Source organism: Anticarsia gemmatalis, chromosome 22, assembly GCF_050436995.1.
Source record: "Anticarsia gemmatalis isolate Benzon Research Colony breed Stoneville strain chromosome 22, ilAntGemm2 primary, whole genome shotgun sequence".
In the NCBI taxonomy this organism is placed as follows: Eukaryota; Metazoa; Arthropoda; class Insecta; order Lepidoptera; family Erebidae; genus Anticarsia; species Anticarsia gemmatalis.
Window position 1 is genome coordinate 677052 of NC_134766.1, and position 13302 is coordinate 690353.

At 34.4% G+C, this 13302-nt stretch overlaps 1 protein-coding gene across 1 annotated transcript in view; it reads right to left on the reverse strand.

Moving 5' to 3' along the window:
- nvy (CBFA2/RUNX1 partner transcriptional co-repressor nervy) overlaps positions 1-13302 on the reverse strand; it is a 65942-nt gene that overhangs the window by 26303 nt on the left and 26337 nt on the right. The window contains exon 2 of the mRNA XM_076129286.1: positions 828-900. Within this exon, the coding sequence (XP_075985401.1) occupies positions 828-900 (73 nt within the window). The remainder of the gene's footprint in view (positions 1-827; positions 901-13302) is intronic.

The window sequence follows — 13302 nt, forward strand, 5'->3', positions numbered from 1 at the left end:
GGCATGTGCAATACCACTGTTCAATAGCGGGCGCAGGCGTCGAAAGGGTGCGGTCGGGGTAACGGAGCAAGGAGGGAGGGTAAAGTAAGTCTTAAGGCTGTTCTCTCTCGAGTTTTTTTTAGTTAAATAGTACATTTTTAATTCAGTTCTTAATACTTAATAAAACTGTATAAGTATAACATATTTTTTTTTATTGCACGATAACCCCATATCCTACAGTGATGTCGCCATAGTAAAAAATAATCATAATGTCGAGATGTATTTAATGAGATATGTTTGGCATCTGTTGATGATATGGGACGATTTTTTGCATAGTCCTTTCTCCTATTTAATCGTTCTACTGTTGGCAGAGAGGCACTCTTATATAAGTCAAAGGAGATTTGAACCTGATATTGTATGATACTAAAAGATACAAGTCACCGGAAACCTCTTTGTCATATGATTGACTGATGCGTAACACCTTTCTTGCTGCGAGAAAATGGAAGTGTCTTTAATAGTGTATTCTGTAAATCGACGACTTAAAAAAAATACAAACAACAACTTAATCACTGGTAGAATGTACTTTCGCGGTACTAGATCAAGCGAGTGCCCATTTCCTTAAGTTGAGAACCAGTAATGTGACTATTAGGATTTGCAAAAGAGGAAATCTATTACGGTAAAGTAAAGTATGTAACAGGAGATATGAGACATGGAGTCCTGCCCATATCATCAACCATAATGTCACTACATCATGACCTCGTAATGAAAATGGTGCCTTAATAATCTTCGTCATGGTGTATGAAGTATATAGCACGGTGCAATATTATATACTTGTTATATTTACTTACATTTTCGTCTCTCAGTAGTGGTCGGCTGACTGTAATCTTTGTCCGGCACCTCTTCCTTCACTTTTGCTTCCATCTGAAACAAAATAGTTGAATAATTAGGATTGTTATAGCGAAATATAAATATACAGGGTGTTAGGTGATACGATATAGGCATTTAGTGTCGACTGCTGCCGATACATTGCATTGCGCATTGGTACCATTCAACTTAAATGAGAACTCTCTGTTTCGTAAATTATTTTTTAAGGTTCTAAAATTGAGTTTTTTTTTAACTAGACTGCAATACAAAGATTTAAAATAGGCTTTTCTTGATTTTTTAGACATATCTAACTTCTAACAAATATTGATCCTAGTAACTTCACTAACTTCCTATAGTAAAGTTATCAATTCTTTTAGGATCATAAAAAATAAAGCGAATACAAATCGAGTTTTTTTAAATCCATCATTAAAATTTTCTATCTTTTTAACGCCAATAAATCTTTTTTGTTCCATATTCCATGACGCCACTGGTGCTGGCTACAGTGTGTTGTCGCTGGTGTCTGGTTAACGTGTGGTTAACGTCTGGTTATCGTCTGGTTATCGTCTGGTTGAGCTGGTTATGGCTCCGTGACGTACAACAGACGGATTCCACACAACACCTGCACACAGATACAGGTGCGGTCACAATGACAACGAAATATCAACAACTTTTTTGTTTATTTAACTTTTTTATTAATTTTTATAAAAGATCAGTTCACGTTTAACGTACGCATAACATGATTTTGTGGTATACTGTTTCAATTTACTAAAGAAGATTATGATATAGTATTGACAAGTTCCATTTTGTCCGAAGGATTAATAAAGAAAGAACTACAGCAGGCAGCAAAAAAACATCAAGAAATGATTTTTTTATACAATATTTAATGCGGTTTAGAGCTCACTCACTTATATCTCTGTCAAAACAGTGCTAATTAAAAAAAGTTTTGAATTTATTAGTAGTATTTGAATCGTAACTTTGACACTCAAAAGTACAAGACTGCCAACATTACGATCTAAAAACCATAGAGCCAGAATTAAACAGGCTAACAAACGAAAATTATCAATTTAATTAAAGCTATCATATTATTTAAAACTGGGTATCACTGTGAACACACCACAAGACGATCGTCTGGGGATCTGTACAGTATCGCGCGCGTCACTCGCTCAGCTCACACCGTGTTATTCAGTACATCCGCTATTTGTGTACAACGCCATCTAGTAAGTGCACCGTGCACTAGGTTGTCACGTGAGTAGTGAGGGGGGGGTCTCAGGTGCAAGGCGCCAGGTTATTGGGAAACGGTTTCATAGTTAGATCTTCAGATCGTTTTGAAACATTACTAATGCTTTCTGAGATTAATTGCATCAGATGTTTAGATGCCTTCAATCTACTATTAGATACGGTTCTTCTTTAAGAATTCAAGTAAAGTGGTTCGACCACCTCATTTAGACATGAACAAGGAAACATAAATTCTTCGCTCATGTTCCACTATCTGACCATAGGTCTTTGGACTCCCCTTGGTTGCTTAACTTAAAAACATAGTTTACAGACCAGTGAGCCAAAAAGTACAATAATTTCACGTACATTTCCAAAAATTAGAAAGATTTTCCATTATAGACGATCCCCAATCTCATTTTTTCTCTACGACAAGCTATTTTTTATGCAACTCTTTCAATTTTTGTCACCATAATCAAATCAATACTCAAATAAGTTACGGAACCTATCATCAAGGTAATACAAACTTTCTTAACCATCAAGTAATATGTTCGGATATAACACCGCAGTAACAGCGGACAAGCCGCCCGCATGTAAGTCGATGCGGGCGCGTGATTGGTCGCGATGTAAGCGCAAACACGCAGATTACACTGTTACACTGATATTTAAGCGATTGTTACTTTTATATGGATTGTTTAGGAGAAAAATATAGCTAAATTACGTGATAAATAGGGCTAAGCGCAATAATGCCAAGAATTGAAACTGTCAGTTGTCACGTTATGGCATAAAATATTGAAGTCAGAATATGTTAAAGTAGCTTAGCAAAGTCTTAATTTAATATAGCGTTGTGAGCACTTTCTGATTTGTCGAGTAAAGCCAACCGTGGCGGTCATAGGGTTAAAATGTACTACAAAAAATAGTTCTTACGGCGTTCGCTAGAGGCGTTGATAAATTTTTCATATTAAATTTCTCGATAGCTAGCCCGTTTTGGATAGACAATTAAAACTCTTTAATCTGTTTTATTTTTATCGCTTATTTTAAATTCCAGAATGTTCATAATCTTCTTAAAATTTTTGCTTATTAATGATGGGCCCTTGTAATCGGGATAGCTATTATTTGGCTAGATTTATTTAGTTTAAAAACACTTTACCTAGCTCTGATTGTCAGAATTTTAGGCTTACATCTCAAAGCTGAACACAAAATATTTTCTCCTCAAAATTGTACCTTAACATAACCTTTCCTACAGATTTTCTTTGTTGCAATATCCACAGTATGTCGCTTCATTTGTGAGAGAAGGCAGTAACTAGAAGTAGTTCAATTAAGTGAGAAAGTAAAAATTGTATTGGTAGTCGCACCTGTGCGCGCACCTGGCTTCTCCCGTCCCACTCGCGCCGGGGAGGCAGGGTGACGCCCCTACTAACTGTGGACGACCAATTTTGTTACTGAGGTTTTATAAGTCACTTTGATTGAATGTTTAAAGTGATTTTTGTTTGTATAGTTCTAATTGCTTGTTTGAGTGACGCAATGAATTTAGAAAAGATTTGGTTGTTGTAATGTCTGAACCTTCTTTTGAAGATTCGTTTCTGTTTTTGTGATCGTAAAACCTACGTTTAAATATACACTTTTCTATTGACTTTCAAAAGGGTTACTTATTGTAACTACTGATAACTATCAAGTATTTTACTTGAAAAAAAAAATACTACTAGAAATGGGTTGTGCCCAAAAATAATTTGCATAGAAAATCAATTTCCAGAAAGGACCAAACCACATGTTTCTTATAACTTACATCTACACTACTACATATTCGACTAGAAAGTGGTCGCTATGTAAAAATGTATAGCGGTAATGACACGCTATTTGCTCATACACAATACAATCAATTAACATATTTAATATATCTCAGCAAAAACTTCACTTAGAAGCCCAATATGAAATACAGTAGACAGTTTACTATTTCTTATAACTCACATATTTCTCGCTTGTATAACGTTTGTATTTCGTGTAGTTACAAGTGGTAGGGGCTAGTCGTCAGGTGTGCGCTACCGATGTTGAAAAATATCATATTTTATGTTCCACCTACCTCCTATGTGTTACCTATTTACACAAATCATTTACGATATCATTTGTTATACCTTTATACATACATACATACATGTGTGTAGTAACAGTGTGCTACACAAGGTAGGGACTTATTTAATGTGAAAATATTTGAGACAAAAACATCCATAATGAAATTATAAATGCTGAATTGAAAGTTGATGGATTTCTATAAAGCTTTAGTTAACTTTTGGATAGCTACTGGACAAGTTTCAACAAAAACTGTGTTTTGGCTCCTCAAAATTTATTATTTCAGTTCTTATGTTTTCAATAGTTAGTATTTCATAGTTACTAATGACTAGCCAAGCAAATGTAAATGCTTAGTCTCCAACCTGCACTTAGCCAACGTGGTAGAGCTAGCAAAGCCTAGACGCTATTTCTTACGAGGGAATCCCGTTCTCAGTAGTGGGACAGTACCTAACAAGTGAAAATCGCTAGTTAAAATAAATATCCAAAATTGTCGTCGCATATAAGACCCGTCAGCAATTTTATATTAGCAAGTCTAAGTTTCAAAACTAAGGAAAAAATAACTAGTATTTTGCAAACTTCTTTTTATAAGAGTATTTTCCTTATTGCACCTAACAACAGGTAAGAATTTCACTGTTATCGTTATTAACAAAAGTACAATTTGTTATTTGATTCTGTACGAGCTCAGGTAATAAAGTAGCGTACGTTTCCTGTTCAGTGCGTGATGACGTCACGACACACACACACACACACACACACATACGCAAGCAGTGACGCGAACTGAATCACTAATCAGTGGAGATATGTTTCAATACTAGAACATTACAGGAAAAGGTGGATATACATTAGACACTTGAAAAAAGTTCTTTTGAGCAAGTAAATTTTAGCAATCATCACCGTTCCTCTTCTGAATATACTGGTCATACTTTTCTGAGTCCGGGCCGGGACCACCTTTGTATTATTTTTGTAAGCAGGAACCACTATATAAGTATATTAAAAATAAAGTATATAATCATCCTGAAAATGTTAAATTTTATAATCATTCGCGGACCATATTTTGACTTCCACGGATCACTGGTGGTCTGCGGACCACTAGTTGGTAACCTGGCTTAGAACATTCTCGGGCGTGATTTTTGTCATCATTAGCTTAGAGTAGATTGATTTTAAAATCGCTAACAAGAATTTGGACACTAGCAGATGTTAAGATTTTAATTAAACCTATAATTACCACAGTTTCCTGTTCAAGACAGATACTGTCAAACTTCTAAAAAAACAGTGTTTCCTATTTCAGTATAAAAGTTGAGATATAATAATAATTCACTCACTTGACGTATGAAAGTGTATATACTTATGGAATAAAGGAATTATCTGCCTTATATGTCACGAGCATTCAGCCAAAGACTACTCGAACTTTACAAACACTCTAATGTATATTAGTCATTTACAGGTAAAGCTACACAGAATTTTATTGTATGTTGTGTCTGCTTCGCCTAATAACTTGTTTCTAATACGAGTGGTTTGTTATAGTTACGTAGTGGTTTGTTATATACGTCACGAGTCACGGCTCGTGGGCTTAACGGTCTCGTGTCCAGGTGCTCGGTCATGAGACTAGGTGTAGTTGTATTTATTTGTAAAAGAAAACGTAGGATTGGTATAAAGATTTAAGATTAAGCTCTTTAACACATTTCTTGATGGTATACAAAGTCCTCAGGTGGTGGACTCAGGGCCTAACCTTAACGAGGGAGGAGACCGTTGCCCAGTAGAAAACTTAAATTAAAAAATTGTGTGACTTAATTTTTCGTTGCGAAAATTATATTTGACAAACGAGTGAGTGATAGGTTCGAGTAATTTTACTGTATAATATAAAAGCTTTGTTAAATTGCATGGTACGCATTGTACCTGAAACAAAATTCCTATTTTGCGTCCACCCGAACATGAATCAAATGTACCAACTAATTGTCTTTCAACCAATTGAAAGATATCGAAAATGTTTAAGGTACTGAACATTAGTAGGATTAGCCTTCACTACAATCACTACCGATAGATTATTAAGAATGACTGAACTAAAAACGACACACCACCAAAGCCAGCCAAAAAAATATTTTAAACATCAATCACACTCATCAAATCACTTCACTCGTCACAATATCTCATACACACGTACATACATACATACATACACACATATGTATGTATATAAGTGTATATGAGGCACACGCCACAGAAACATATGCGTTGCACGTGGCTCCTGTTTACCGCGCACTACGTCATGCACATCTGGGCACCGAACCTGCACCTATTAACGTGCGGATACGGTATATTTGATTAAATCGTTATTTATTAATTAACTAAGCATTAGAATGTCTTTAATTTATTATTCGTTTTTGTCTCATTCCATTCTTCTCATATCCTAAGTTATTAATTTAAATATTTTTGATGGTAATGTTAATTCTTAAGACTACTGTAATAAAACGGATTTTTAAGTTTTAAATTAATGTATTGCTATTTGTAGAATTTAATATAAATAAGCTTCATTTAATATTAACGAACCAAACTAGTTTCTTATGTAGCCAATAAAACATAAATTTAAAGGATTGATTGATACGTTAGTATCACAGAGCAAATCTTAACACACAATTTTCATACTAATACAAAAAATTACAATAATATTATAGATCTTTAAAAAAAGGAAAAGATCAAAGAAAAGATCTTTAAAAAAAACAGTTATATGTGAGTGAATTTACGCTTCTTTTACTTCGACAAAATAAAAAAAAACACCTCACAAAAATCTCTACCGTTCAATATCATTATAGTTCTCAGTTTCCAGCAACAGAAGCGGTAAGCAGACGAGTGCTTGCGTCACACACATCTGTGCGCGCCGCCATCACTGCTGCCACTCATACAAACATACAAACAACAGAATTACTAGCATTTTTGTAAATTGTGACTACACTGCGTGGGCGTTTCTGCTTAGCGTTCAGGTGTGAAGGCGTGATGGTGCATTGTATATCGAACCCACGGAATCGCTCGCGTATTATATTTTTTTCAAGATTTATTATTTTTAAATATTTTCATCTACGTATTACATTTTAGGAAACTTACGTTTGAATGAACTAAATACTAAAATATAGAGATTGTTCATCAACAACTTAATGTTCGTAAAATAAAGAGCTACTACCATTAAACTTAAAAAAAAAAAAAAAAAAGTAGCAAGTTAGTCGTAAATACGTAACAGAAATAAGATAAGACTCACTCCTGCCGAATCTCTGCAAAGGGTTAAAAAATAAACAAAAAGCATGGTGTACTTTAATATACTTTGACAAGACGACAGAAAACAAGTTTCATTGTTATATGAAAATAAATTCCCAAAAAAGATCCAAATTTTAATATACAATAATCCAGACCTGAATTTATTTCTTTATTAAAAGTTGTCGCACCAACGATCTCACTCAAGCGATCATTCAAAGATGCCATACATCAATACTTCATTCCGTACACAATCTATTTACATCTAAATGGTCCACATATAGAATAACTAGTAGTCGTTGTAAATAATAATGTAATGCAATAAAGTAGCGCAGATGTAACGGAAGCGCCGCGGCGACCGCAGCGGTTCATTGTTTACAACCAGACTAGCGCCTAGCGTTAGTCGCCGTTCATATGTGTTGTTAGAGCTTTTAATTGATTCTGTGCCGCGGTCCGTAGTGTATGGTCTCGGCTTCAAATCCCGGGTTGGGACAAAAAAAATCGCTGACTTTTTAAGTACCTATTTAAAGATCTTAATAAATATGTTACATTAATTGACAGATCGGAGATGCTGTAAGTGACCTCCGAACACCGGGTTATGAGATTGAGCCGAAAGTGTAGGTGTATAAAATACACTTCAAAAAATCAAAATCATTAATTTGCTATAAACGAGTTAAAAAGATCTTTCACAATATAAAATTCATTGCCCATTCAGCCATATCAAATAGCATGCACTTACAGTTCTCCATAAACAATGTTAGTCCCATGTAATAGTGGGCAAGCGTAATGGATTAAGAAGTCAAATCTATAAGTCTATAATAACTACAATGATTTTTACTATGCGCCTGTGAACGCATCCTTACGTAATATAACGGTAGGTCGCTGACAGCGATATGATTCACTATGAATGTGTCAAAAATAACACACGGTTATTTTTAGTTTGATGGACAATAATGTTCCTAAATACAAGTGCTTGGGCCACCGGTGTAGTAACTGAACAGATGGTTTATCAGGTCGCTATAGTACCAGCGAAAATGTATTCTTAAGCATGATCGAATAATATCTAAGGTCGCGAAACTGTTGCTTGAAAGTTAAAAATATATTTTGTAACGTTAACTTCGTACAAAGTTTTTTGTAATAATTATAATATTTAATATGTATATTTTTTTATATGCAAGAAAAGTTTAACTCACTTAAAGACGGTCAAAATAGGACTTATTGGGAATTTCTTGCGCATTATTGAGTTTCCCTGATTTGTACGTTTCCATCAAAATGAAATTAGAGTAAATGCGAAAAGGACAATTGAATGGCTCGTGTAAATTATATTATGTGCGATATACTTCCTATCCGGCTCAAAATGACACACGGTTATTTTTTCAATTATAGAGTTACAGGCTAAATTAAATCTTTCTTACCGGTTACACCTTTCTTCGTATACGTGTAAGGACTACAAGACCATCTAACCAAGACCGCAAGTGAGGTGATTCTTTTCTTTTGATATTGTTCACGGACTCATATCATAAGGCATGTCTTGTTTAAAGGTCTTGAACATCACTAATACTAGGTTGATCAGACACAAATTAGAACTTCCTCATTTTAGCGACGTTATAAACGCAAGTCAATAAGCACAATGTTCTCACGTTTACAATTCACAGCAAAATAACCGTAGATCAGTGAAATCCGGCGAATGCAGACAAAATCCAAAATGATCCTGATATATAGTATGTATGTTTGTTTGTTTGTTTGTCCGTTGTTTGGACAAGCGCAGGTGGCGCCTACAATTTATATGTTTACTGTTTTATATCCCGACCTATGGTGCGCGTAATTAGGCATTGTTTGCCGATTTACGGATTATTGCCCGCTGCCGCCCGAGATATGGAAGTTAAATTGGCTTTTTTAATTGCCATTAATTAAACAGTGTACTGGGACTTTTTAGAGAATTACTAACGGGTAAGTCAGTCAGTCAATAAGGGTTGCAGCTTTAAAAGTCGTAGTCAGTTTCAATATGTGACACTGTTTTGAACCAATTACTTTTCAACCTCTAGTTTCGCCTTCTACACTGGATCACCACATCGTTTTGAATTGTCAATTGTATTAACATTATAATGTCGCGACCAAAAGCGATAAAACCCAATCTAACTATGAGGGAGAACAGGATATTATCCTAAAATCCAAAAACTACTGTACTTACTAAAAATATTGTGTAAAGATTCTGTAGTTTATTCATTTACTTGTATTGTTTTATATAATTCCATGCCCTCACAAACTTAAAAACCATTTTACAAATTAAAAACACTTAAAACTTACTTCAAATCAAAGAAAAAAGTAGCCAAATACAGCCACGTTAGCAGTAGCGCATAGCAGAGTGTATTACCGTACTTGTAGGGCGCGTGTGTGTGTGTGTGTGTGTGTGTGTGTGTGTGTGCGCGCCATCTGGCGGCGGGCTGCGAATCTTTTCTATATTAATGCCGCGACAGCTGGCCGCCTGAGCGATATTGTATTATATTATACAACTGTATGAACCAACTGAATCGACACACTATTTACTTATGATTGTCGTAAATGAACTGTTAAAACTGTGTAGCAGTTAATAACACTCGTATCATCGATAGATGGATGTTAAACACAGTTTAAAGTGAAACGTACGATACCTTTTTTGCTTCACGTATAGAAGTCTTGAAGTGGCTTTGGTTCGAATCCCACTTGCGACAAAAATATTTGTGTGATGAGCACGAGTATGTGTTCTGAGCCTCCTTGTTAATGTATCAGTATAAGTATGTATTAAGAAGTATATAAGTATGTTTATCAGTTATGTGGTAACCATATTACAAGCTCTGCTTTGTTTGGAATAAAATGATCTTTAGTTGTCCGAAAATATTTATTTTCTTATTTATTTATTGTTGTACGGCAGGATATCATTACAAACGATAGTCCGAAGGCAATTTCATTTCACCTCATTTTATTATCCTTCTTTCCTTTTTCTATTCAATAAACTATAACGAAATGTGTAAATCACATTTGATTATAAAAGGTTTTCATGAGAAACTTGTAGCGAGAATACCAAATCTGCTACGAGCGTAGGCTTTCGTAGCAAGGTGCTACAGCCTACTGCTACAATGCTACGAATTTATTTATTAATTTTAGCAGATAATAAAGTCATAATCATTTCTATTTTTTTATTATATTCTTAATTATAGCTCTTAAATAGTTGGCATAAATTTTGGATCAATTTCGGATTCTCGTGTAAGTAGCAGATTCAATGCCAATCTGAGGTCTCTGTCCAATAGCTTCAAAATCCATATATTTAATCTAACTAAAAGATTTCTTATTAATTCTACTTTCATGAGGTTTTTATTAAATAATTGACTGTAACTTATACGTAAGTGCCTATATGAATTGGGGGTAAGTTTCGTAAATTGATTTATCTACTTATTATCCCACTGCTGGACAAGGGTCTCCTCCCGTGTGAGGGATGGGTTAGCTAAGAAAAAAATAATAATTTAAAAATAAATATACTTACAATTGTCAACAGTTTTCACAAAACTAACCACTATCCAAAAACTTTTAAAAACGTACCACGGTCCTCAAACTGGGCACAAAGTCCACATAATCTGCGATGTCCTAAGACAATAGCGGGCCCGCACTGTGCATTAGCATAGCATGAGAACAGCCAGCTGAGTGCGGCCCCTTGTTGTGATAGCTTGATTACGCCTGCCTCTGTCCGTGCCTCACAGGGGCCGCTAGATCGATATACAGGTTTACTGCTTTGAGAGAGATGTGAAAGGAGTAGGAGAAAAAAATAATAAGTTTCACAGTAGTTTTGGCAAGTAATGCTTAGTTATTTGTGATTGAAAGTAAATAAAAAAAAATCATAACTAAGTATATTTTGAAAAGTTCCCTGTCTGTCTTTCTATCTGTTTGTGAAAACTACTGAACGGGTTTTAGTGCAGTTTTATCTAATGGGCAGTAAGATTCAAGCAAAAAAAAGTGGATGAGTTTATGATTGTTGAAGATCTAAAATAAATGTATAGTAAGCTGCAAAAGCTATTGGGCTTTAAGTTACGGCAAAGCAATGTCTGAAAGATTCAATACTAATTTTTTATTGGGTAAGTTTCGTATAAATATGAAAGGTACAAAAAGACACACACACAATCATTTGAGATGAAAAAAGCTCTATGGAGATTTTTATTTTACTAAAAGTATATCTACAATATTCGAAATCTACTCTACAAATACAAATAGATAAAAAAAAAATGTTATTATGATTTAAAATCACCTCTTATCACCCAATAAAGGCATATACTATCTAGTTTTTCCATCATTTTATCCTACAACGTAACAAGTTTCTCACAAATACAGCCTTCAACACAGACAGTCTAGATATAGCTCAGTATTCAGTCCCGGGGCCGCGGGGCTCCCATTAGCCCGGACTGCGGGACTGCGCTGAGTCGCGCGGGAACCGAACACCTGGCCCATGTTATTATTTCATTAATGAACCACCCATCATGTAACGCCGGGATATTTCGTGGGAATTTGTACAATCAGTACGTATTTAGGGAATGTAGCCTTAGGCGAGTAAAGTAGCTATTTTTAGAAGATTAAAATATAGTTTTATGTTTATTAACTATTTCCAGTCTACCTCTTTTAACTATTAGATATTTGTTTGAAAAATTCATATTTCATTGCGCTATACAATTCATGATATTTTCTGTAAAAAATTACTTCAAATAGCAGGCGGTCCGACTTCGCCTGGGCTACACCGGATTAATTTTAACTAATAATACAGTTAAATATTCCTCTTGAATCATTTTATCTATTAAAAAATGCCGCCTCAAAATCAGTTGCGTAGTTTTAAAGATCTAAACAAAAATCTTTTATAGATCTTACATAGAGACACAGCGGAAAGCGACATTGATTCATTTATACTAATGATTAGACCTAGTTTTCTAACTTTAGGCTATAGACCTATTGTTATCTTTATCGTTTTTGTTTGTATAACATTAATTTTATGATTAGGTTTTTTCTCATATACGTAACACTTTTATGTACAGCAAGTAAGTATTTTATTCAAAATCATAAACAATTTAATCATAAACCAATACCTAATCAACTTCCAAACCATAAGTAAACCATCCTACATACATACATACATACAAAATCTCACATGACGTATAATCGTGTGACGAGCACAGCTGAGCGATGTGTTTCATCCCCTCGGCCACCCCCAGCTACCCCAGCAGTGGGCCACTGAGTCCCAGCTGCCAATACGACCAAGATTATAAGGATTTAGTGGGATATTTATAGATTTTTAATATGGCCATTGCGTACTAAAAAGTTATATTGTACTTTTTTTCGTCTACGAAAATGTTATACTATAGTTATCCTTTGAAAGTAAAATTAAGTTAGAACCAAATACTAAGTTTCTTATATAGTCGTATTGAATTTATGAAATGAAATTATGCAAATTAATGGTTGGTTTATAAAACCATGTCAATGTTTGTTATTGCTTTTTTTATTTTTATTATAGTACTATTTAATCTCATACGAGTTTGATGACATAATAAAATCTATAATTATTAGTTATTGACAAAAAATAATAACTATTTTTCGAATAGACTGAAAATATAGGTTTTAAACAAGATTTACGATCTTTATTCACTTTCAATTATGGAAAAATACACATATTTTACTAAAATCTTGCCATTTTTTCTCAACAAAAAACACCAACTTTATTCTTCGCTCAATCGTTAACATCAACTAAAACAAAGTCATCACAAAACATATCAATTAACCCCTTAACAAGAACACAATACTTAAGAACTACCCCTGTTTAAAACCCTCTACCCTTTTATCCAAAACAAGCCGGTCGGCTTACAGGACTGACCATCAACTTGCAATGTTCCTCTCACCAGGCACTAACACTGCTAATAGAAAAGT